The sequence below is a fragment of the Bos javanicus genome, chromosome 8 (genome assembly GCF_032452875.1).
Source record: "Bos javanicus breed banteng chromosome 8, ARS-OSU_banteng_1.0, whole genome shotgun sequence".
NCBI lineage: Eukaryota > Metazoa > Chordata > Mammalia > Artiodactyla > Bovidae > Bos > Bos javanicus.
In genome coordinates, this window is record NC_083875.1 from 41,248,885 (window position 1) to 41,271,509 (window position 22,625).

Sequence of the window (22,625 nt, forward strand, 5' to 3'; positions counted from 1 at the left end):
GGACTATATAGTTCATGGGGTTGCAAAGAGTCGGACCCAACTGTATGAATTTCACTCACTCAGTGCACCCGAAGAACTTAGTTGGTGCTCAATAAATACCTCAGGAATGAATGAATAAATATGTTATCTCAGATTTTATGACCCCCAAGCAAGAGTTGAGAGTATTTTGCACTTGAAATTGAGGCTGAGAGAAGTCAGGGAATTTATTCAAGACTAGCTAGCTATTATAGTAAGGGGTAGAGCCACACTCCAAGCTCAGAGGATCTGACTTCTCGTGCATCTGTCTTCTATGACATCCATCTGCTTTTCCTGCCATTTGCAATTTCTCTGCACATGAATTTCACCAGTTCTACATGTTTCAGTTGGGGCCTATTGTTCTATGAAACAATCTAAGATTAAGTACTGCATGTACAGGAGAGCTCTTTACTTCTGGCTCACCTTACTGCAAAGTGGGGAAGCTCAGTGTGAACAGAGAAGGGGAGCAGGCTGCAGAAGGGAAGGAGCATAACCAAGTACATATCCCCAAATAATCAGATAATTTCCAAGGTGTATAGATAAATATTTGCAGAAACCTTTCTAAGGTGTTTTTTTTTTTTTCCCTCCCCCAAACCATTGAAACATGGCTCATGCTAAGGTTATATAAACTCCTCCACTAAATGAGTGGAAATAGTTGACTCAATTCTCTGGATTGCTATTGTGTGATCTGCTTCTGATAAGCAGTGATTTTTTTTTAATTCTAGTCTATTGTGTGCATTTTTATGTAACAATTTTCTATTGTTTAAAAGAAGTATAAAAGTCAAAGAAGAGATTGGTAAGCTATGTCAAATGAAATCTGTGGAATGTCAACTGCAGATCAGCAACTGGGGGACAGAGCTGGACCTAGAAAGACATCAGACATTCTGTCTTCTGGCTCTGGGAAACTGCTGTCACTCAGAATGAATGAGAGTGATGATATCTTGTCTTGACATGATGGGGGAATGAAATGTTCCATGGGAGGAAAATTATAAACCTCGGCAATTTATACTCAGCATTAAAATTCTATATTTTATCATCAAAAAAATTAATTCACCTCCTTTGGAGTTAAAAAGAAATCTTTCTCCTTTGGGAAGAATATTCAGATCATATTCATTTGACATGTGTGTGCATGTGTTAAAAAGACTAGGTTGGAAAATAGGTGAAGACACTAAGAAAATGGGATTTCGAGGCCCGCTCCACCCTACCTTCAGTAACAATAACAACATTGTATATTTTGCTTAGTGAGTTTCTGTTTAAGTATGCATGTTTTTTATTTGTTTGCTTGCTTTTGAAGTAAATGGCTTCAAACTACTCAAGTTTCTTGAGGTTTTTTGTTTTTGTTTTTGTTTTTTTGCCTTTTAAATAACATTCCTGGCATCTCTCTTGCTGTAAGTTAGTGATTGCTTTTGGTTGCGCCCAGGGCCTTGCTTTGCACCATAGAGCTTTCTCTTCTGCTTCTTTCCTGCCTCTCATATCTGATTTTTATTTGCCATTTTTATTTCTGTGAGCTAGTTAACAAGTAAGCAAGTTTATAAAAACTAAGTTTAAGTTAATAGATTGTAAGATTTTTCAATAAAATACTATGCAGTGTTTTTTAGGCAATAACAAAATTGATTCTGTGTACTAGAAAGTCTGTCATATTTATGCAATCATTTCTTACAGTGGACTTTTTAGTGCTAAATTCTTTTTTATTTCTGTGTTCCTAACAGTTGTCTGGATTATCACGATCACATCTCGTTGCTTTTCATTTCTCCTCTGTATATGTAAAATTTAGAATTTCTGTACCAATTCTTTTCTTTTAAAAGCAAAGACTACTTTAGGTGTGCATTTATTTCATTTAGAATGGTATATATTTAAATTTTTATTAATGCTTTATACAGAGTATCATACTAGATTTTGAAATTATATTAATTCTATGCCATATAATCTTATTTATTTTAATAACTTGGAGTATAACCCAGCCTGAAGTAGCAAAAAGCAAAGTGTTAAGTTCAGCTGAGGGCTCAGTATTATTTTATTCCCCCCAGGTTTCTGAGATAGACTATGCTAAAATCTTGTTGTGTATGTACTTTCACATTTTTTTTTCTTTGTTCAACATTACTTTTATGGTAAGTAATATGTGGTAGCCAAGAGAGCATGGCTGAGTGTGAAACTTGTATGACTGAGTAGATAAGAATGATTTTTTATTAGCATGTAAGTATATACTTTCTGGATAGATGTATAGATATATAATTTATATATAGATATATAATCTAAATATATATACAGTAACATTCTAGATGACTCCTAATATGCTCAAATGAACTCTGTTCTTTTAGTTTGTTGTCTATGCTACTTTTTTATAACTAGTAATCATAATTCATGCTAGTCACATCATCGCAAATTACAAAAATATAGTTTTATATTGCTGACAGTCTTTGTCTCCTTCCCCTTACACATTGTCTACTCTTTATTAATCAAACTTTTATTTATGAGTTAGATTTATTGTGCTGTGGAGGAGGGAGTTGTGAAATCGAATTATTCTCCTCCATTAAGCTACACTTCTAAATATTGTAACCTGCCCCATCTACAAATCTCTGCCTTGTCAGTCCTTAACAGGCAGAAGTACCAGGAGAGGAGACTGAAAAGCCACCAAGAGCGTGTTGCATCTTTTATTCCCAAGCAAAGAAATACAATTAAGAAGCCAAAGAATCTTGCTTCTTTCCCCCCGCCCCCGCCCCCCCCCACCAAAAACAAATTTGAGATGCCAAAGATGGCTACTTAGCAATGATGTAGGTTTCCTTCTAATTCAAATGAACCCCTTTCTCTCCCTCCCTAGCGATCTTCTGCTCACAGGATTCTGGTGTTAGTTGGTGGTGTGAACTCCTTCTAGCCCCAAAGTCTGTGGTCTCACAATTCCTCTTTTCTCTCCACAGCTTGAGGGCAGCCTGTGAGAAACACTAAGGACATGTTCCCCAAGAAAATAGCCTCTATACGGGGAATCTTGGCATGCAAGTTTTTAATAGAAGTTATGGGGACAGTGTCAGGGTTAGCTTGCTCTTTTTTTTTTTCAGAACAATGGGCCACTCAGCACTCTTTTCAGACTAATTTGAGTCAAGACGATGTGCTTGGAGAATATATATTTATCTGTAACAGAACACTGAGTTTGAATAAGGAAATGGTAATCCACTCTAGTATTCTTGCCTGGAGAATCCCATGGACGGAGAAGCCTGGTAGGCTACAGTCCACGGAGTCACAAAGAGTCGGACACGACTAAGCAACTTCAACTTCACCTTCACACTGAGTTACTATTCTCTTCCAGCAGAGGGAAGATGCATGTTCTTGATTAAGTAGGCATCTGAACCCAGCAAGTTTCTTTAGGCAGCCTCTGACTTCTCTTCTCCATAACTATTCCAAATCCTCCCTTCTTGGTTCCTATGTCATCTTCCTGCATTGTCTCATAAGACCTCAAGAAGGGGAATGCAGAGAGAAATGGGATTTCATCCCATGGTTTCTTACTGCAGCAATACAAATGTAGAAGCTCTACCTTGTTAACTACTGTGGTTCGAAACGTCCTCCCTTTGATTCATCAACGGCCCTACACAAAAAGCCCAGGAAAATTAAGTGACCTGTTTCTATGAAATAAGTGGTGGATACATATGGCGACATCTACACGTTGTCATAAAACAAAGCCTGCCTTTCTACACAGAAACAGCCTGTTGAAGTTTTTCAACCTCCTGAGTTTTTGGAGGACAACCAAATACTTCACTGCTAACACAGTTTCCCTGCTCATTATCGTGATGCTTCCTTTCACTGCACTGACAGAGTCCCTGCTCCTTTCTCCATCACACTTGTGCCAGCCACCTACTGAACTGGCAAATCATGTGTTGGTTTTTTTTTGCAGGGGGAGGGGGTGTTGGAAAAGGAAAGTTAACTTTATTTTGAATGCCAGCAACTATGAGAGAGAACAGACACTTGTCCAAAGGCTGACTCCCCTCTCTCCCTGACAATTTTAATAGTCTGTGGTCATTGCTCAACTTTAACATTGTTTGCACAAGTACACTTCAAGGAAACTTCAATGTTAGAAAGTATAAGGTGTCATTTTAAACCTAGTGAGTCAGATCCTGCCATTTCCCTTACAATTAGAAGATCAATGGATAGTTATCATTTTATATCTCAGGTTAGTTGATAATATCACTTTATTTAAACACCTGTACGTTCTGCCTCAGAAACTACCAGTAATCTTACTGAGATGGGCATGTCTGACTGCAAAAATGTCCCAAATCATGTTCCTGTTGGCAATGTTCTTTGCCAAACACAGAACCTACACAGATATCTGAGTTCTGGATTTCAAACCACACTTGACCTTTGAGGTGTAAGTTAATTTATACTTGACAAAAGAAAATATATTATCTAAAGAGAATAGGACTGAAGAGGCTTTAATAAAGTCATAAACAAAATGTTTATGAGCTAAGTGTAAATGAATCAGAAGTATATGAATCAAATTTCCCCTAAAATGCAAACAGGTCTAAAAATTAGTGGAAAGGGGGTCTGACAAAAGATGTGCTTTGAATTTCACCAAGCCCAGAGTATTTGAAATGCATTTTAAGAAGCTTGACAAACTCAGACTGTGACTGGATTTTCCCTTTGTTGATCTCTTTTATTCCCTCAATATCTCAATTGAGAATTCAGTGGTTGAAAAATGGGAGAGAAAAGTCTTAAGATTTTTTTAAAAGGCTTTTTGTCACGCTCTTATACAGTCAGAGTAGGGAATTAGAATTTGGCTTTGAAGACTTTGTCTTTGCTCCTGCTATTTTGCATCTCTCATGTTTCCTTTTATAATTGTTTTCTCAGGTTTGCACCTTCTGCTCCATCTCCTCACCACATTAGCCCCCGGAGAGTTCCAGCTCCTTCTTCAATAATGCAGAGAACACAGCCTCCCCATACCCAGCAGCCCTCAGGATCACACCTGAAGTCTTATCAGCCAGAAACAAGCTCTTTTCAACCAAATGGAATCCATGTCCATGGTAAGCAAGTAACTGTCAGTCTCTTGAGTTTTGAAAAGTGATTCTGTGCTGTTGCTTTTAATTGTCTTAGTTACCTGTTGTAGATTTCAGCTGTCCTGTTATATACCACCAGGCTTTGGCTTTCATGACTTTCCTCTAAAATTTCACACTTTATCAGCATGAAATCTTGTAGCATCTTCCTGGCTTTGGCCCTAAGATGGTATGACTTAGGATACCCACAAGTGGTCAGCCCAAGGTAATGATCCATTCATTGACCCAGGGCTTTTACCACCTTGTGGACAGGTCCTAACAACAGCATCTTGTTTCTTACACAATAAACGGTGTAAAAGGCAACAGCAGGGGTTCTTTTGCCTGTGCCTGCCTCACCTCTCACAGGTCTTTGCCCCAGTTCCCATATGCCCAGATCCTCTCCATCCTTCAGGACCCAGATGAAATGGCACTTCTCTCTGAAGCCTTTCCTGATCTCCTTGCTGCACATGATCTCTCTTGGCTCTAAACTGGCTGCATATCAGCTGTACTTCCGATACGACATACACTTTCTCTCACTTGTAGTTTACTTCTCTGTGAGTAAAACTTGTCTTCATTGGTAATGTGTAAACTTCTTTCTAAAGTCAGAATGTGCTGACCCATTGTTCTTCCTTTTTGAGAATTCAGCACAGTTCTTCACATGTTGTAAAGATACGTAAGTACTGGATGGAGTCATGGAAGAAGAGGGAAGGAGGCAAGAGAAGTCGTGATTGTTTTCAAAATGTGTTTAACCTAGAACATGCGTGGAGAACTAAGTTTAGCTTAATTTCTTTTCTTTACTTGAGCCAATTTTGCTGACTCAGGCAGATATCTTAGTGAACATCCATAGCAAGTTGAGTTGTTGAATCATATAGACTCAAAATATACATAGCCTTTTCCCTGGTGGCTCAGACGGTAAAGCATCTGCCTGCAATGCAGGAGACCTAGGTTCGATTCCTGGGTCGGGAAGATCCCCTGGAGAAGGAAATGGCAATCCACTCCAGCACTCTTGCCTGGAAAATCTCATGGACAGAGGAACCTGATAGGCTACAGTCCATGGGGTCGCAAGGAGTCAGACACGACTGAGCGACTTCACTTTACTTCCTAGGGACAGATACACATTCTGTTTAAGCAGAAGCGATACTGTATATTTACACTGAGAGTTTCAGCACCTGAGAAACATGATTCAGTTCTCCTCTATCTGTCTCATGCTGATTCCTGAGTTTGCTTTCTATGAGTTACTACTTGTAATTAATGGGTGATATCCCCCCAAAATCTAAATCAGTATTCAAGCTGTGTATGGAAAAGTGTGAATAACCTCCCAGGAGGGCAGAACAAAGCAGCATTATGGAGCTCAGGGTGGATAAGAAATCCATTGCCTCTCCCCTCTACCTGATAGCAGTAATCACATGAACCCCCTATCCTCAACAAAACTTGGGCCTGTGGTATTATTTTTTACCTTCTTCTGTCAGTACATTTCTTCTCAAGCTTTAGTTATGTGTTTACGCAACCAAGAAATATTCCTTGAGTGCCTACTATGTGTAAAGAAATGAATGTGTGAAAAAGACCAACAGAACACTCTCTTTCCGAGGGGGGTTCCCAACTCTGACAAGGAGCTCTTCTAATGTGGGGGAGACCCAGGTCCTCTGAAGCCACCCTCATCTGTGGACGGAAGGCAAACAACAGAAGTTCTGGCTTTGTAGAATACAGAATAGATCATTGATTCTAAGACACGCAGTTTTTACCTTCATATTTTAACACTGCTAAAATCTGAATATATCTCAGTCAGTGGCATCGTGTAATTGGCAGTGATTTTTCTTTCTGGTGTTGTATAGAATAATGGAGCATTTCACAGTCAGTGGTGTCATAGTTCCAATGAAATGTAATATCACACACTTTGATTACAACTGTGAAGCATATTTTAAAATTTCAAAAATTAACCTGCTTGTAGAAAAAAAAATGGAAGGAAATTCTCCAAAACATTAACAGTTTTTTTTTTTTTTTAAATCGTGGTGGTAGGATAATAGGTAGTTTCCTGTCTTTTTTTTTTTTCTGCTTTCTAAAGAAATTCTAAAAAAGATTTTGGAATTAGACCAATTGGAATGCAAATACCAATCTACTCAGCTGTGTGACTCTGGACAAATTACTGAGCTTGAGTTCTCTTTCATTAAATGAGGGCAGTCTTAAGCTATCTTCTCTCATCTGCTGTTATAAGGATTCAACAAGGAAAGCACTTGGTGCAGTGTAGGAGCTTAATTAATTAATGTTCTTCCTTCTACTCCCTTTTCTTTATCAGACTATTTGAGAATAGCAATAATATTTGTAGCCTTAGGGTAAGCATAATACTTGATCCAGAGTAGACATTTAGTAAGTATTTACTGAAAAAGGGATTGACACTCTCTCATTCACCAAACAAATAATGAAACAAGATACAAATAATGGATTTACCCTCTCATTTTGTCCTGCCTCTTAGCAAAAGACTCTTCTGCCATATTTCTCATTTTTAGTTGAATAATGAATTTTCACAAGTTTAGTTGAAATTGTGGGGTTTTTTTTTTCTTTTCACCTTGTTAAAAATTCCCATGACTAATAGAAACTGCTAATAGTGTTACAAATCTTCCCTAGATAGTCCCCAACAAAGGTCCTTCTGCCCAGTGTTGTTCGAGTTGATAGAACAAGACTGAGTTCATTTCAGAAGCAAAGGAAAGCTTCATTCTTGGATAAAAGAATGGAGAGGCCCCAACTCCTGCTCTATAGCATGGGCTCTCCCAGAAAGGCCATAAACTGGGCTTCTTTATAGGATTCTTTCCTACAGAAGGGTGGGACGAGTTCTTGCAGGTCCGGTGCAGCATTTTCGCAAATGGCGTGCCGTCCTCATCTTGAATTGCAGTGTCGTGCTCAATGCTTCTGCACAGTGCACGCCAAGCTGAAGTGTCTGGCACAGCAGTTCTGCACTGGGAGCTCTAATCCAACATGTTAAGTGCAAGGCAAGTGAAACTAAACACAAAAGAAGAGATTATACCTCATCTTCTTACCTAGGTTGTGTCCTATTTTTCCTGGGAACCCCAGTGGACTTTGCCAATGACAATAGCAGCTCTAAAATAAATACATAAACAAGAGATCAAGATATAGTTATGCAAACTGGGAGATCATGACTCTTGCAGGAAGGTGGTCAAGTGGCTGCAGTGAAGAACTAGCAAAGGAAGTAGTCATGGATTAGCTTCTGGACCTCTGCTAGGATTCAAGAGTAGGGACCCACATGTGTACCTACTTCCTCTGCCAAGCTTTTTTTTTTTTCTTCTGAAAATATTTTTCTAACATTTTCTTGGCATGACCATTTCTTATCAACTACTCCTTAGGATAAGGGCCAGATTGATCTAATATTTTTCAAGTGGGTGATTCAGTGGTAGGGGTGAGGGGAGCAGAGATCCTCTAAATGAGTTGCTGTTACTGGCTATGCCTTTCAGCTTTGGTTGCACTAGTTTGCTTGATGGTATTATATAGGATCTTGGTAAGAAGGAACTTCATCCCTGATGAAACTAGATTTTTAAAGCCCCGAGCAGTGTCGGGGTTGCTAACATGATAGCTGCAGTGAATATTTGTTCTTTCTTTCAAGAAGTTCATGGCTTTAATGAACATTGTCACCCCCATCCTCTCTGTGCTCCCTGTGGTAGGTAGAGGTCAGAGAAAAATGTCATCACTGTATTTTTAGATATGGGAACTGAGACATGGAAGAGTATTAAATGTCTAGGCATTGCTGCCTTGGCAAAGTACATGGGCATCATTAATGAGAAATCCACATTTCCAAGCCACTTTCTTAGTCTAAGTCAAAAGCACATCAAAATAAATATGATTTGTGTATATATCCATGAAATATACACTTGTATGTAAATATTGTTGCATTACATAGAGCCACGAAAGGTTATTATTCAGAGGGGCTTTGGTCTAATAGATGAAGAAAATGTGGTCCATTGAGTTTTATTCATGCCATACTAATTGATAAGAGCTTAGATGTTGTGTGCTCTATGTATATATTTATTAAGAGGTATTTTGTAAAAGGCATACTGTGAAAGGTTAATAGCACTGCATTTTCAAGTTCCCTTAACTAGTGGATGACCCAGGACCAGAACTCAGTTTTGTTGATTCTGCATCTACTTCATCCATTCGTATTGTTTTCATTAGTAAGATGGATAAGGTGTCATTCCTTTTAATATTTGAATGCTGATAGCATTTACAGGTCTCTGTTTGGATGGCATCTCCAAGGTAACTTCCTAATACATTTTAGTCTTTATTTAAGATGTAAACATAAGGACAACTCTTTCCAATCATGTAAGCTTGTTCCTCGGTCTTTTCTTTCTCTTTAGGACTATTCTCTTGCCCGGGCAAGCTTCAGCATTTTGCCTGGATTAGTTGCCTGAGACTTGATATTTGTACATTGTGTTATGGTACTAATGGATAATTTCTTTTTAAATGTCCTATTCACTCCAGGCTGTTAGAATGTCATGGGAATTCCTAGAACAGTATTTTAACAACCTTCCTCCTTCTGGCCCCATCAAGGAGAGGCCAAGTTCAATTCAACAAGTGTTTATTGATCATCCACTTTTGCCAGGCAAACATGAATGTTGTTTAATCAGTGCAATGTGATACATGCAATATCAGAAGGTATCAGAGGCTCCCAGTTTATTCAGAGGAAAACATCAGAGAAAGGATTCTGGTGGTGACCTTGAATAGGGCTTTGAAGATGAATAGATCTTTGGGTAGGCCAAGTGGGAAGCAATATTCCAGGCAAGGGGAAGCAGGATACACAGGCAGGAGCACAAATGGCAGCATGGTGAACTCCTAGAGAGGCGAGGCTGAGGCAGTGTGTGTGTGACTGGAACATACAGCTCAGCTGTGGAATGTAGGGAGAGGACCTGAGGAGCCAGCAAGGCCAGCTTATAAAGGGATATGGGGCCACACTAAGTGTTACGCTGCCGAGTAAAGAAGCCAGTGTGTTATTTAGGAGACTCAACTAGGGCATTGTGTAGAGAATGGAATGGGTGGGGTAGGAACATGGCAAGCTAACCCTAGGGATTAGATTGGACTGCCCGTGGAGAACACCAGAACAACACTGACTTACGTAAGCAGTCTAGTTCACCCTCTGGATGAACTGCTAAATAGGGAAATGATGTCAGAATAATGTGGAACTCTGTGTGTTCACATACAATCTTTCCTAGGCAAGAGTAGCTGAGATGCAAGGAAGAAATGAAGAAGCCCTCAGCCTATCTGATGCACAGGCAGGATCCCTTTCTTTTCTCTTTTAATAAAATTTGAAAGGTGCACCATCCCAAAGCTGTCTCCCCAGAAAGGTACACACCAGGCCTGCCCAGCCTTCAGCTGATGACAGATCACAATTCTCCCAAAGTACTGGTTCTGTCACCTGCTATCTCAGTTCCTGCAAGCCGTCACTTCAAATCAACATTTTTGTGCATTTTTAATAACCACCATAGAGCCTCTAGCCACATTGAACTGGCTGCCCAGATCTTCTCTTATCATTTTCTTATTCCTGCAATTAGTAGGTTTCACAGATTTCGAGTGGTCTGTCCAATCCTAGTTTTCCCAGAGAGCCTGTTATTTGTAATACATGTTTGTACAAAGACCTTCTCATGACTTGTTTATCATGTTAGCAGCCTGCCTAGTGTACTCTTTCTCATGTGACAAGACATCTGAAAGTAACAGTACAGAGGAGAAGCAATCCAATGGAGCCAACCGTGTGCCAGCCTCCTCCAGCTTTCTGTTTTGCTGTCTTTAACAGTGACTGCCATCCTCCACTGTGACCTCCATATTGGTCACAACATGGATGCTGTTGTTCTCCATTAGCTTCTTGTCTCAGTGTCAGGCAAAAATAAGGGGAAAGAGTGAAGGACAGGTGTGCCCCAAACTTAACCCCGTGGCCATCCTCACATGCAAGGGAGTCTGGAAAGACAGATATTTTACTGCATTGCCACGCTTGACAAAATTGAGGTTCTGTTGATAATGTTTATTGGATAGACTGCAAGATGTGCCAAAAATTCTCTGGAACCATCTTCTTTTTTTAGTTGACAAATAACTGCTTAACAATGCTGTGTTGACTTTTTCCGTACAATAATGCGAGTCAGTCACAGTTTACATATGTGTGTGCTAAGTCATTTCAGTTGTGTCTGATTCTTCTGCAACCCCATGGACTGTAGCCTGCCAGGCTCCTTTGTCCATGGGATTCTCCAGACAAGAATACTGGAGTGGGTTGCCAGACCCTCCTCCAGGGGATCTTCCCAAGCCAGGGACTGAACCCTTGTCTCCTGCAACTATATATACAGCTCAGGCTTCCCCAGTAGCTCAGCTGGTAGAGAATCCACCTGCAATGCAGGAGACCCCAGTTTGTTTCCTGGCTTGGGAAGATCCCCTGGAAAAGGGATAAGCCACCCACTATAGTAATCTTGGGCTTCTTTGGTGGCTCAAATGGTAAAGAATTTTCCTGCAGTGCGGGAGACCTGGGTTTGATCCCTGGGTTGGGAAGATCCCCTGGAGGAGGGCATGGCAACCCATTCTAGTATTCTTGCTTGGAGAATCCTCACGGACAGAGAAGGCTGGCGGGCTGCAGTCCAGGAGGTCCCAAAGAGCCAGACATGACTAAATGACTAAACACAGCACAGTACAGCATGTACATCTCCCCTCCCCAGTAAGCCTCCCTCCCTGCTCTGGAACAAATCTAATCTGTAAAATGGAACAATCTCACAGATTAATTCACATTGATTGCATCTTGGAAATCAGTGGTAGAGACTAGAGGCCGCTTCTGAGGGCTCTGCCTTGTTTTCCACCCGTCTTCCTTATTCCCTTAGGTTTCTATACTTTCCACTACTTGCTGTCATTTCACCCCTTTGGAGTTGCCAGTTTCGAACACAAAGATTTCCATCTTCCATGATCCAGTCATTAGATTTCATTAGGGAATAACCATGAAGCTATCTCCCCAGCCTGAGCTGTTTGATATCAGGGTGGCAGCAGGGAGAAGTAGGAGCTGCCTCTGGTGGCCCCATAGCTGTCTTCCCATGATGTAAAGTGTGCCCTGCCTGCAGACCCCAAAGAAGCAAGCCAGTCAGCTGCCAGACACTAGTGGCGTTTCTGCACCTCACAGTGGAAAACAAAACATTTCCAGACACCAGCAGGCCTCCAAGAACAAAATGTGTTGTCAATGGCTTATCCTAGCAAACAGCCCAACCATCTTTCAAACTGAGGAAACCTCAGAGCATTGATACTTGAATGAAATGGAGTGGCAGGTACAAGCTGAACTTCTTCCTCTGTGCTGGCTGTTTACTTAACAATGATTGTGCAATGGTACTTTCCGGAAGAGTCCTATGGGTTACGGCTATGACTGATCTCATTTCTGGAGGTTTATAGTGTTAAATGTTTAAAGCTTATTTTTTTAAGGCAAATTGTAGAGACAATAAACATACTTCCCTCCCACAGGAAATTTAGTCACATCTGCATATATGAGATTGTGAAATAACAAAGCAGTAAGTCTAGAAATTGTATTGCTTAGAACTCAAGCATCTGTCACAATTTCCCCTTGAAATCTCAGGAAGACAAATAAGACTGATAAATCAACGTGTAAAAGTCTTCATTGAGAAAGCTGTGACATATTCACAAGGAGAATGAGCCATTGAGTGTACTACATGTTATTCTGATCAACAGCAGTCATAATCAGGAATAATTTTTGGCATCAGCCATGATGTTATTAATGCTTATATAGTACTAGGGATTGATGATTAAATCCAGGGAAATTCTTAATTGCTCTTAGATACTTAATTACTACAAAATTATCCCAAGAGCAATTTTACATAGCTACTACTTGATAAATTCTGACAGTGTGCTAATTCTATAAAACAAAAGTTAAAATTAAGTGTTTATGAGTACACTCAGAATTTCAGCATATTGGGTTTTATGACAGGTGTGTAAAACGGTCGTCTTAATCAGAGGAGCCATTTGATTGATTATGGAAAACTAAACTATGAATAATCTACATATTTAATTAAGCATGTGCACATACAAGCACACTCACTCATAGATTAAACTCCTATATAAATAAGGATAATAGAGGACTGAATCAAGTAATCATCACTAAATTCTAAGTTTCCTGAAGACAGGAATTGTATCTCCTCACATTGCTTGGCACGTGGTAATACTTAATAAGTTTATTGAATAAATACGAATTAGTAAAAAGGGGAGGAGTAAGAGAGAAATTTTGCCCAGGATTTCTTAAACTGGTTGTTGGAGCAAGCCATTGGCAAAATTGTGACTTGGAATCAAATTTTCAAGGCCCTTCTTTTCTCTGGGCACTTCCTCTTATTTTCCTGTCTGTCTCTTTAGATATCCAGTGCTTACCAACTGCCTGAGACTTCTCCCTAGAGAAAATAGAATGATCTAATGATTCACTTATGCATTAAGGGAAGTTTAATGCAGTGCTCTTTCTCATGAGTATTTTGCACATTTGGTACTGAGTGTCAAGCAGTGAAATTCTGAGCAGTGGCAGCCCTGTGGAAGAGAGATTTTGAAGCATCCGCAGGGCCCTTACGGGCAAGTCCCTTGTTTTAAAAAGCACTTTTCAGTTTTCAAAGCATTCCTATCCTCTAGCTTACATACCCCAAATTTGGTCATATTATCTCAGAAGAGGAGATTTACAGAAGGGGAAATTGTGACTTGCCCAAGGTAATATAGGAAGAGAAACAGTGAGCTTTAGAACAAAGCTGTAAGAGTCTGTAGAAAAAGTCTCTGGAGTCAGGCAGATCTGAATTGGAATCTTATGAGCAAGTCATATAATGTCCTGAATCTAATTTTCCTATTTTATTTTTATTGAGATAGATTTGGTATACAATATTGTGTTTTTCTCCTGCAGAGAAGCTCTGTATAGTCAGCAAAAACAAGACCAAGAGCTGACTGTATCTCAGATCATGAACTCCTTATTGCCAAATTCAGACTTAAATTGAAGAAAGTAGGGAAAACCACTAGGCCATTCAGGTATGACCTAAATCAAATCCCTTATGATTATACAGTGAAAGTGAGAAATAGATTCAAGGGACTAGATCTGATAGACAGAGTGCCTGAAGAAATATGGACAGAGGTTTGTAACGTTGTACAGGAGGCAGTGATCAAAACCATCCCCAAGAAAAAGAAATGCAAAAAGGCAAAATGGTTGTCTGAGGAGGCCAAACAAATAGCTGAGAAAAGAAGAGAAACGAAAGGCAAAGAGGAAAAGGAAAGACGTATCCATATGAATGCAAAGTTCCAAACAATAGCAAGGAGAGATAAGAAAGCTATCCTAAGTGAACAATGCAAAGAAATAGAGGAAAACAATAGAATGGGAAAGACTAGAGATCTCTTCAGAAAATTAGAGATAGCAAGGAAACATTTCATGCAAAGATGGACACAATAAAGGACAGAAACAGTATGGACCTAACAGAAGCAGAAAAGAAAAAGAGGTGGCAAGAATAACAGAAGAACTATACAAAAAATATCTTTATAACCTGGACAACCTAGATGGTGTAGTCACTCATCTAAAGCCAGACTTGCTGAAGCATGAAGTCAAGTGGGCCTTAGAAAGCATCACTACAAACAAAGCTAGTGGAGGTGATGGAATCCCAGTTGAGCTATTTCAAATCCTGAAAGATGATGCTGTGAAAGTGCTGCACTCAATATGCCAGCAAATTTGGAAAACTCAGCAGTGGCTACAGGACTGGAAAAGATCAGTTTTCATTCCAATCCCAACAAAGGCAATGCCAAAGAATGTTCAAACTGCCACACAATTGCACTCATCTCACATGCTAGCAAAGTAATTCTCAAAATTCTCCAAGCCAGGCTTCAGCAGTACGTGAACAGAGAACTTCCAGATGTTCAAGCTGGATTTAGAAAAGGCAGAAGAACCAGAAATCAAATTGCCAACATCCATTGGATCATCGAAAAGGCAAGAGAATTCCAGAAAAACATCTACTTTTGCTTTATTGACTACGCCAAAGGTTTGGACTCTGGATCACAGCAAACTGTGGAAAATTCTTAAAGAGATGAGAATACCAGACCACCTTAACTGCCTCCTGAGAAACCTGTCGGCAGGTCAAGAAGCAATGGTTAGAACCGGACATGGAAGAATGGACTGGTTTGACATTGGGAAAGGAGTATGTCATTGGGAAAGGAGTATGACATTGGGAAAGGCTGTATATTGTCACCCTGCTTATTTAACTTACATGCAGAATATATCATGCAAAATGATGGACTGGATACAGCACAAGTGGGAATCAGGATTGCAAGAGAAATATAAGTAACCTCAGATACAAATGGCATCACTCTTATGGCAGAAAGTGAAGAAGAACTAAAGAGCCTCTTAGAGAAGGTAAAAGAGGAGAGTGAAAAAGCTGGCTTAAAACTCACCATTCAGAAAACTAACCTCATGGCATCTGGTCCTATTACTTCACGGCTATAGATGGGGAAATAATGGAAACAGTGACGGACTTTATTTTCCTGGGCTCCAAAATCACTGCAGATGGTGACTGCAGCCATGGAATTAAAAGATTCTTGCTTCTTGGAAGAAAAGCTATGACCAACCTAGACAGTATATTAAAAAGTTGAGACATTACTGACAAAGTAAAAGTAAAGTAAAAGGTCCATCCAAACAAAGCTATGATTTTTCCAGTAGTCGTATATGATGTGAGAGTTGGACCATGAAGAAGGCTGAGCGTCGAAGAATTAATGCTTTTGAACTGTGGTGTTGTAGAAGATACTTGAGAGTCCTTTGGACTGCAAGGCGATTGCACCAATCAATCCTAAAGGAAATCAATCCTGAATATACCCTGGAAGGACTGGTGCTGAAGCTGAAGCTCCAATACTTTGGCCACCTGATGCAAAGAACTAACTCATTTTAAAGACCCTGATGCTGGGAATGATTGGAGGCAGGAGGTAAAGGGGATGACAGAGGATGAGATGATTGGATGGCATCACCAACTGAATGGACATGAGTGTAAGCAAAGTATGGAAGTTGGTGAAGGACAGGGAACCCTGGTGAGCTGCAGTCCATGGGGTTGCAAAGAGTCGGACACAACTGAGCATCTGAAAAACAACAACAATATTATGTCAGTTTCAGGTGTGATGAAATCTGACATTTACATACATTATGAAATGATCATCACAAGTCTAGTAACCATCTGTCCCCCTACAGTATTATTGACCTTATTCCTTATGCTCTGCTGCTGCTACGTCGCTTCAGTCGTGTCCAACTTTGTGCGACCCCATAGACGGCAGCCCACCAGGCTCCTCCATCCATGGGATTTTCCAAGCAAGAGTACTGGAGTGGGCTGCCATTGCCTTCTCCTCTCCTTATGCTCTAGCTTTTTGTATAACTGGAAATTTGTACCTCTGAGTCTCTTTTACCTGTTTCACCTACCACCCTCCCCTCTACAGACTATCCATTTGTTCTCTCTCTCTCTGAGTCTGTGTTCATTTTGTTTTGATTCTTTTTTTTTTTTTAATTCTGAATATAATATGAGGATCGTGGTATTTCTCTTTTAGAGTTGGTATAAGATTGACAGAAAATGCCTGGTCTGTAGTGTATGTTCAGTTAATTAAAGCTTTTATTACTGTTGTCATTTTTCTACCATGCACCAGATTCTGGGTATGCTGGTTACTTCCACTTATATTGTTTAATCCTCACAATAACATTAATAAAAATATAAATATAGTCTAGCCTCCCAGGTGAGACTTTGCCCCCAGTCACATACCTAGTGAGTATCAGAGCTGGTATTATAAACACAATCTGACTCCAGAGCCCACACTTATTCTCCTTCATGATAATGCTTGTAGATACAGTACTGTGGGAGTTTTTAGTTACTTGGGAATCATTTTTGGGGTGAAATTTAAACGTGAACCATTAAAGATGAGGTTACTTAGAGAACTAAAGTTAATGCTAGCAATACAGGTACAATGATTCGTGAGACAACGTGATTTCCCTCCAACCACTTGTGTTGTGTCTTTGCATGCTGATTGCTGAGAATGTCTGCCTTTTCCTTCCCGCTGTGCCAGGTGGTATGGCGCATGCTTACATTGCCCTTTCCCATTAGTCCTCATAACATTCCTATAAGGAAGGTGTTGTTTATTCCCATTTTACAGCTGAGGAATCTGAATCACTAAAATGTTAAGTAACTTGCCCATGATTTCTTAATCTTGAAATGATGGAGTTGGAAACTACACCCAGGACCGTCTGGCAGCAGTCTGTGCTTTTACCCCTGGGTTAAGAGCTATCACAGTCCCTAAAGGCAAGGGAGTGCCGGCTCTCTGACTGCCCCAGTGGTGTTACCCCACAGGTGTGTATATGTGTGTGTGTGTGTCTCTGTGTGTGCGCATGTGCACATATGTGTGCATTCTCTCATATGCCATGTTTGCTCAAGTACACGTGTGCTGGGGGAAACTGCTTGGAAGCCTGATTACTAAATCAACAAACCAGGTTTACTGGACTCGTAGCACATTCCTTAAATACAGTTTTTAAATTAGAAAAAAATTGCCTTTTCGTTTTTTAAAGGTGCTTAGGGTCCTTAAGTTTATGAAGAGCTTAATTTGCTTCCCAGGCTATGTTCATCTTAACCACTGCTTAAAGGTAATGACTGTTACGATTGGTGAGTACTCTTTTTAGACCTTTAAGAATACTTCTGAAAATGAAATATATGCATGTATATGTACATGACATCTGCCCTGTTATAAAATGGCCTCATAATAAGCATTTTATTTTATGACTTTTTTTAAACTTAACAAAATATATGCTTTTGCTTTCTGGGTCAATGTATGTAGATCAACTCCTTTTTAATTATACAGTACTTAACAAAAACTTATCATCATTTTTTCATCATCCCACTGTTGCAAGACGTTTATTTTTTTCACTTGTCGCTTTTATTAACAGTGCTATGCTAAACCTCCTGGTGTATACCGTGTGTTTACACAAGCACTCTCACACACATGCATATCTTTCTGCATACTTTCTTTAGGGAGTATTTCTAAAAGAAAAATTGCTGGATTAATTGTTATATACATTTTAAAGCTGGATAGGTACTGCCATATATTCCTTCACCAAGTCTATACCAATTTAAACTCAAACTCAACAGCAGTGCATTAGAGCATTCATTTCCCCACCCTAGATATTGCCAGTCAGTTTAATCCTTGCCAATTTGTACAGCAAAGTTGTTTTGATTTTTCCTTTGGTTAGTAATATGATTGAGCATGTTTTAATATTTTTATTGAGCTCTAAAGGTGATTTACTTATAATAGGAATTAAGTAACAGGCGCTACTACTTAAGTAGTTATATTATTTATTAAGTAGTTCACGTGCTCTTTCACTTGCCAGTCAGCTTGTGTCATTGGCAGTAGGACAGTTTGTTTTCTCAACTGGAACTCAAAAATTTAATGAAGAGAAGGAAAATATCCAGAAAATTTGTTTCATTGGCTATTGTGACTTCTCTGCCAGTTAACTTAAAAACTATAGAAAAGTGTTTAATGAACATTATTACAGATTTAGTGCTTTTTTTCATTCTTTGGGAGAAGCAGTGCCATTTTTTGAAGCAAATGTTTTGTCTTATATCTGAAACTCATAAACTTTAGCCTCTGATGAATTGAACTCTTAAAATCACATTAAATGTTTTTTTATAACTCTATTTTAGGGGCTGCTCAGTTGAAGTCTTCAGGTCTGAACATATTCATGGCAATCCATGTCCTGTAATTCCTGTGTTTTAATTGGAATTGTCTTTATAAATATGATAAGCAACTCATGGTTTAGAAGGAAGAATGCGAATAACTTTGGTTGGAGTTTCCTTAAAGGGAAAAACTCCACACACATCAGAAACATCTGTGCTGGTAACACAGCCGCTGTGTTAATAAAACAGAGCAACAATACACTAGAATTGGTTTGATCTATGCCCATTCAGATTATCTGGGCTCAGACCATATTAAATGATCCTAGTTCCCTTAGAATTTCTAGATGATTTACTTACAATTGTGAGTTCTTTTTCACTGCAGAATTTTTTTGCTTTCTAACCAGATTGTTCTGACTAAACTCTCTATTTAGTTCTATTGCAAAGTCTTTGAGAACTAGACCTTAAAGATGCAAGTTTACCAAAGTAAGTAAATTCAGCCCTTTTTCTAGGTCATTTAAGTGTAATGACCAGCTACTCCTCTCTTATTAATACATTCCTCCACAAACCCAATCTCATATCACACATCCTAAAGCAAAGCTTCAGATTCTTTAATTCTGTCCTCAGTATGGCATAATGATTCCAAGGAGTGAAATTATCCAAATATTTACCCCCAAGGTTGTTTGTGTCTGTGGTTCTGGGCTGATGTAGTGCTTTTATCAATACCATTGAGGTCAGTGATAGTACCTACATTTATATTACAACGTATGTTTTATAAATTACTCTTAGGTACAAAATCATTTTCAGTGCCTGGAAACACAAAGGAACGGCTCAATAAAATGCTTTTTGGATAAACACCTGAATCCTCATTATAACTTTATGAAGAGAGTAAAAGATATGTTTCTGTTCCTATTTAGAAGTGAAATTCAGATTAGTTGACTGAGTTCCTTGACCTTGGGATGGTTTTCTAAAAGAGTGCAACATGTTCTGTGGATGAGTTGAGCCAATTGATTCTCCTGCCTACTCTTGTTTCTCTTCAGATTTGGTGGCCTCCTGATGTACAGCAGAAAATGGAGGCTTAGAGCAGCAAAATTCTCCAGGTCACCTTGATAGAGCCAGTTGTATTTCTATCATTTTTTTTTCTCCCTCAATTAAAAGAAAAATTTCAGTGTTAGAAAGGGAAGTGAAGTGAAATGAAGTCGCTCAGTCATGTCCAACTCTTTGCAACCCCATGGATGGCAGCCTACCAGGCTCCTTAGTCCATGGAATTTTCCAGGCAAGAGTACTGGAGTGGGTTTCCATTTCCTTCTCCGTTAGAAAGGAAAGTCTCTCTATTTTTTTCTGAAACTCCTGATAGGCTATTGTGTACAGGCTCACGGATCAAAATCTTTAAGCTCAGCCATGGTTCCTCTTACCATAACTATCTTCAGCAAAGGCTCTTCCTGTAGGATCGTTCATTCATACACTTATTCTCAAACATTCAGCTTCTGTTATGTGCCGGGTCCTGTTTGGTGTATTAAAGCTACATCAATAGAGAAAGTGGACAAAAATCCCTGCCTGCCCAGAGCTCATACCTAAGGGATGATTCTTAGCAAGCAAAGCCTTTGAACTCAACCATGAGAGAGTATTCCTCATGACCCATATGTAGGCAAGAAATCATGTCATCTATTTAATCCCTCTAGCACTTGGCACAACTGAGATACCTGTTATATACTTAAAAATTGAGAGTTTGGTATTCAGTGGGATGAGAGTAAGCAGGAAAGGAAAGACCCTGCAGACTAGACATACTCATCGGAGTGTGACCCCCCAGGTGCCAGTGAGAAGAAGATTATCCAGCTGGAGGGGTGGAGCAGAGGATGGCAGATCATAAATTTGGTTATTCACATTAGTAGTCAGTGTCCACAAGGACAAGATGAAAAGGCAAATTTCCTGGTGGCCAGATGGAAGGAAGTGACAGGAAGTTGGGGATACAGTGACAAACATCAAGTTTTACAAATGTAAAGCCTTCTCTGCTTTGTCAAACCCACCTATATAGATTTCTTTTACTTCAAGTCCAGACTTCATCTCAACGTAATATTCTAGACAGTAGCCTTGGGGGCAGCTTAATGGTGTGTAACAGGGACTTAGCTGTGAGGCAGAAGTTCAGTAGGAGAAACAAGCAAGCTATCGATGCAAGTGTGAGATGGTGCCCACCTGTAGAGATTAGGATGCTGGAAAACTATATAGTCATAAACTTGGATTGGGGGAAAAAGAAATCACCTAGTTAGTGGAACGGATATAATGTGGGAGCTTGGTTACAGCTAGACATCAGAAGTCTAGGCCACAAGATCAGTGTGGGGCCATCAGCAAGACCACAACTTCTGAGTCACTCAAATGAGGTCCCATGATTTCACCTTGCCCAAGAACTTACATGTGAGAGAATGGCACCAGGGTGGGGACAGAGGTCATCTTGATCCATCTGTAGTTCAGAGTCACTTTGGGACAGCCATTATCACTTCATCCCCAAGACCCCCTGGAATCCAGCAGAAGGGGCTGGGGGTCAGTCTAGGGGGAAAAGATACCCACTGGAAGAGCTATCCTTTTGCATTCCAAATGAAATCAGAGCTGTTCTGTTTTGTTTTGTTTTGTTTTGTTTTCTATTGGTATTTCATTTGGAAAACTTTCCAAAGATTGAAAATCATCTAAAGATGTTCTTAGGGCTTAGCTTACTATAGAGCCCAGATGGAGCTGATGCTGTGGCTTCCAGTTTAAGAATCACAGGCCTAGACCCTAAGTGCAGGACTCAGTGCCCCCTCACCATGGTTCCCAATCAGAGATAATCCAAAGGAAGCAATTGGCCAGTGCCTGAGGAAATACTTTCCATCTTCTTTCTCCCTCTACCTTCTGGGGAAAGTCCTTGTAAATGCAGGACAACCTAAAAGCTGTAGAGAGCCAGGATGGCTCTCAGGGGAGGCTGCAGCATTTCATGTTAATGTCCCTTTTAATCTCCATCTGGAATCCTCTTCTCTGCCAGACCTTTCTTCCAGCAAAGCTTGCTTGGAAGGACAAGGGAAGATAGAGTTAAATCTTCATCCTTTGCCATACTTTCCTTGTTCTGTTTTAAACTCAACTACTCCCAAGTCAAAGGGTTGCTTGTGAACTTTATGCAACATAGCTTGACTCAATTGAGGGCAAATTTACCTTTGTACTCAGAGAATGGAGGATGATAAGTAACACCAAGCTTATAATGAGACAAAACGAGCTGGAATTTTCAGTGTGTTTTACTGTTTGCAAAATATTCCTACACTTATTATTTCATTTGATCCTTGTGGTCGCCTAGGAGGGATATCGGAGAAGGCAATGGCAACCCATTCCAGTACTCTTGCCTGGAAAATCCCATGGACAGAGGAGCCTGGTAGGCTGCTGTCTATGGGATCGCATAGAGTCAGACATGACTGAGCGACTTCACTTTCACTTTTCACTTTTCATGCATTGGAGAAGGAAATGGCAACCCACTCCAGTGCTCTTGCCTGGAGAATCCCAGGGAGGGCAGAGCCTGGTGGGCTGCCGTCTATGGGGTCGCACAGAGTCGGACACGACTGAAGCGCCTTAGCAGCAGCAGCAGAAGGAGGGAGATATACACTGGCAACAGAGTGACCCTCTCTCATAGAGAAATTCCCAACTCATTCTTCTCAAACTTGACCAGTGGCCAAAGTGTTTACTTCACACACTCACCAGAACAGGATGTCCTGGTCCTCCATTCTTCATTCTGAGCTTCATATGTATCCTGAATTTTTGAGTCATTAGACAGGTGATGGAGTACAACTGGGCACTAAATCTCTTTCCATTTATTCCCTGTGCTTCTTCCCCTCTCTACTGTGAGGACTCTGCTGCCGCAATAGTATTATTTTCTCCCTTCAATCAGTAGGGACTCAAAGACTCAGAG

At 40.0% G+C, this 22,625-nt stretch overlaps 1 protein-coding gene across 4 annotated transcripts in view; it reads left to right on the forward strand.

The window, feature by feature from the left end:
• The window catches only part of GLIS3 (GLIS family zinc finger 3), a 499,909-nt gene that overhangs the window by 459,963 nt on the left and 17,321 nt on the right, over positions 1–22,625 (forward strand). For all 4 annotated transcript variants that reach the window (XM_061425406.1, XM_061425407.1, XM_061425405.1 and 1 more), the window contains one exon: positions 4,849–5,021. In XM_061425406.1, coding sequence (XP_061281390.1) covers positions 4,849–5,021 — 173 coding nt within the window. The remainder of the gene's footprint in view (positions 1–4,848; positions 5,022–22,625) is intronic.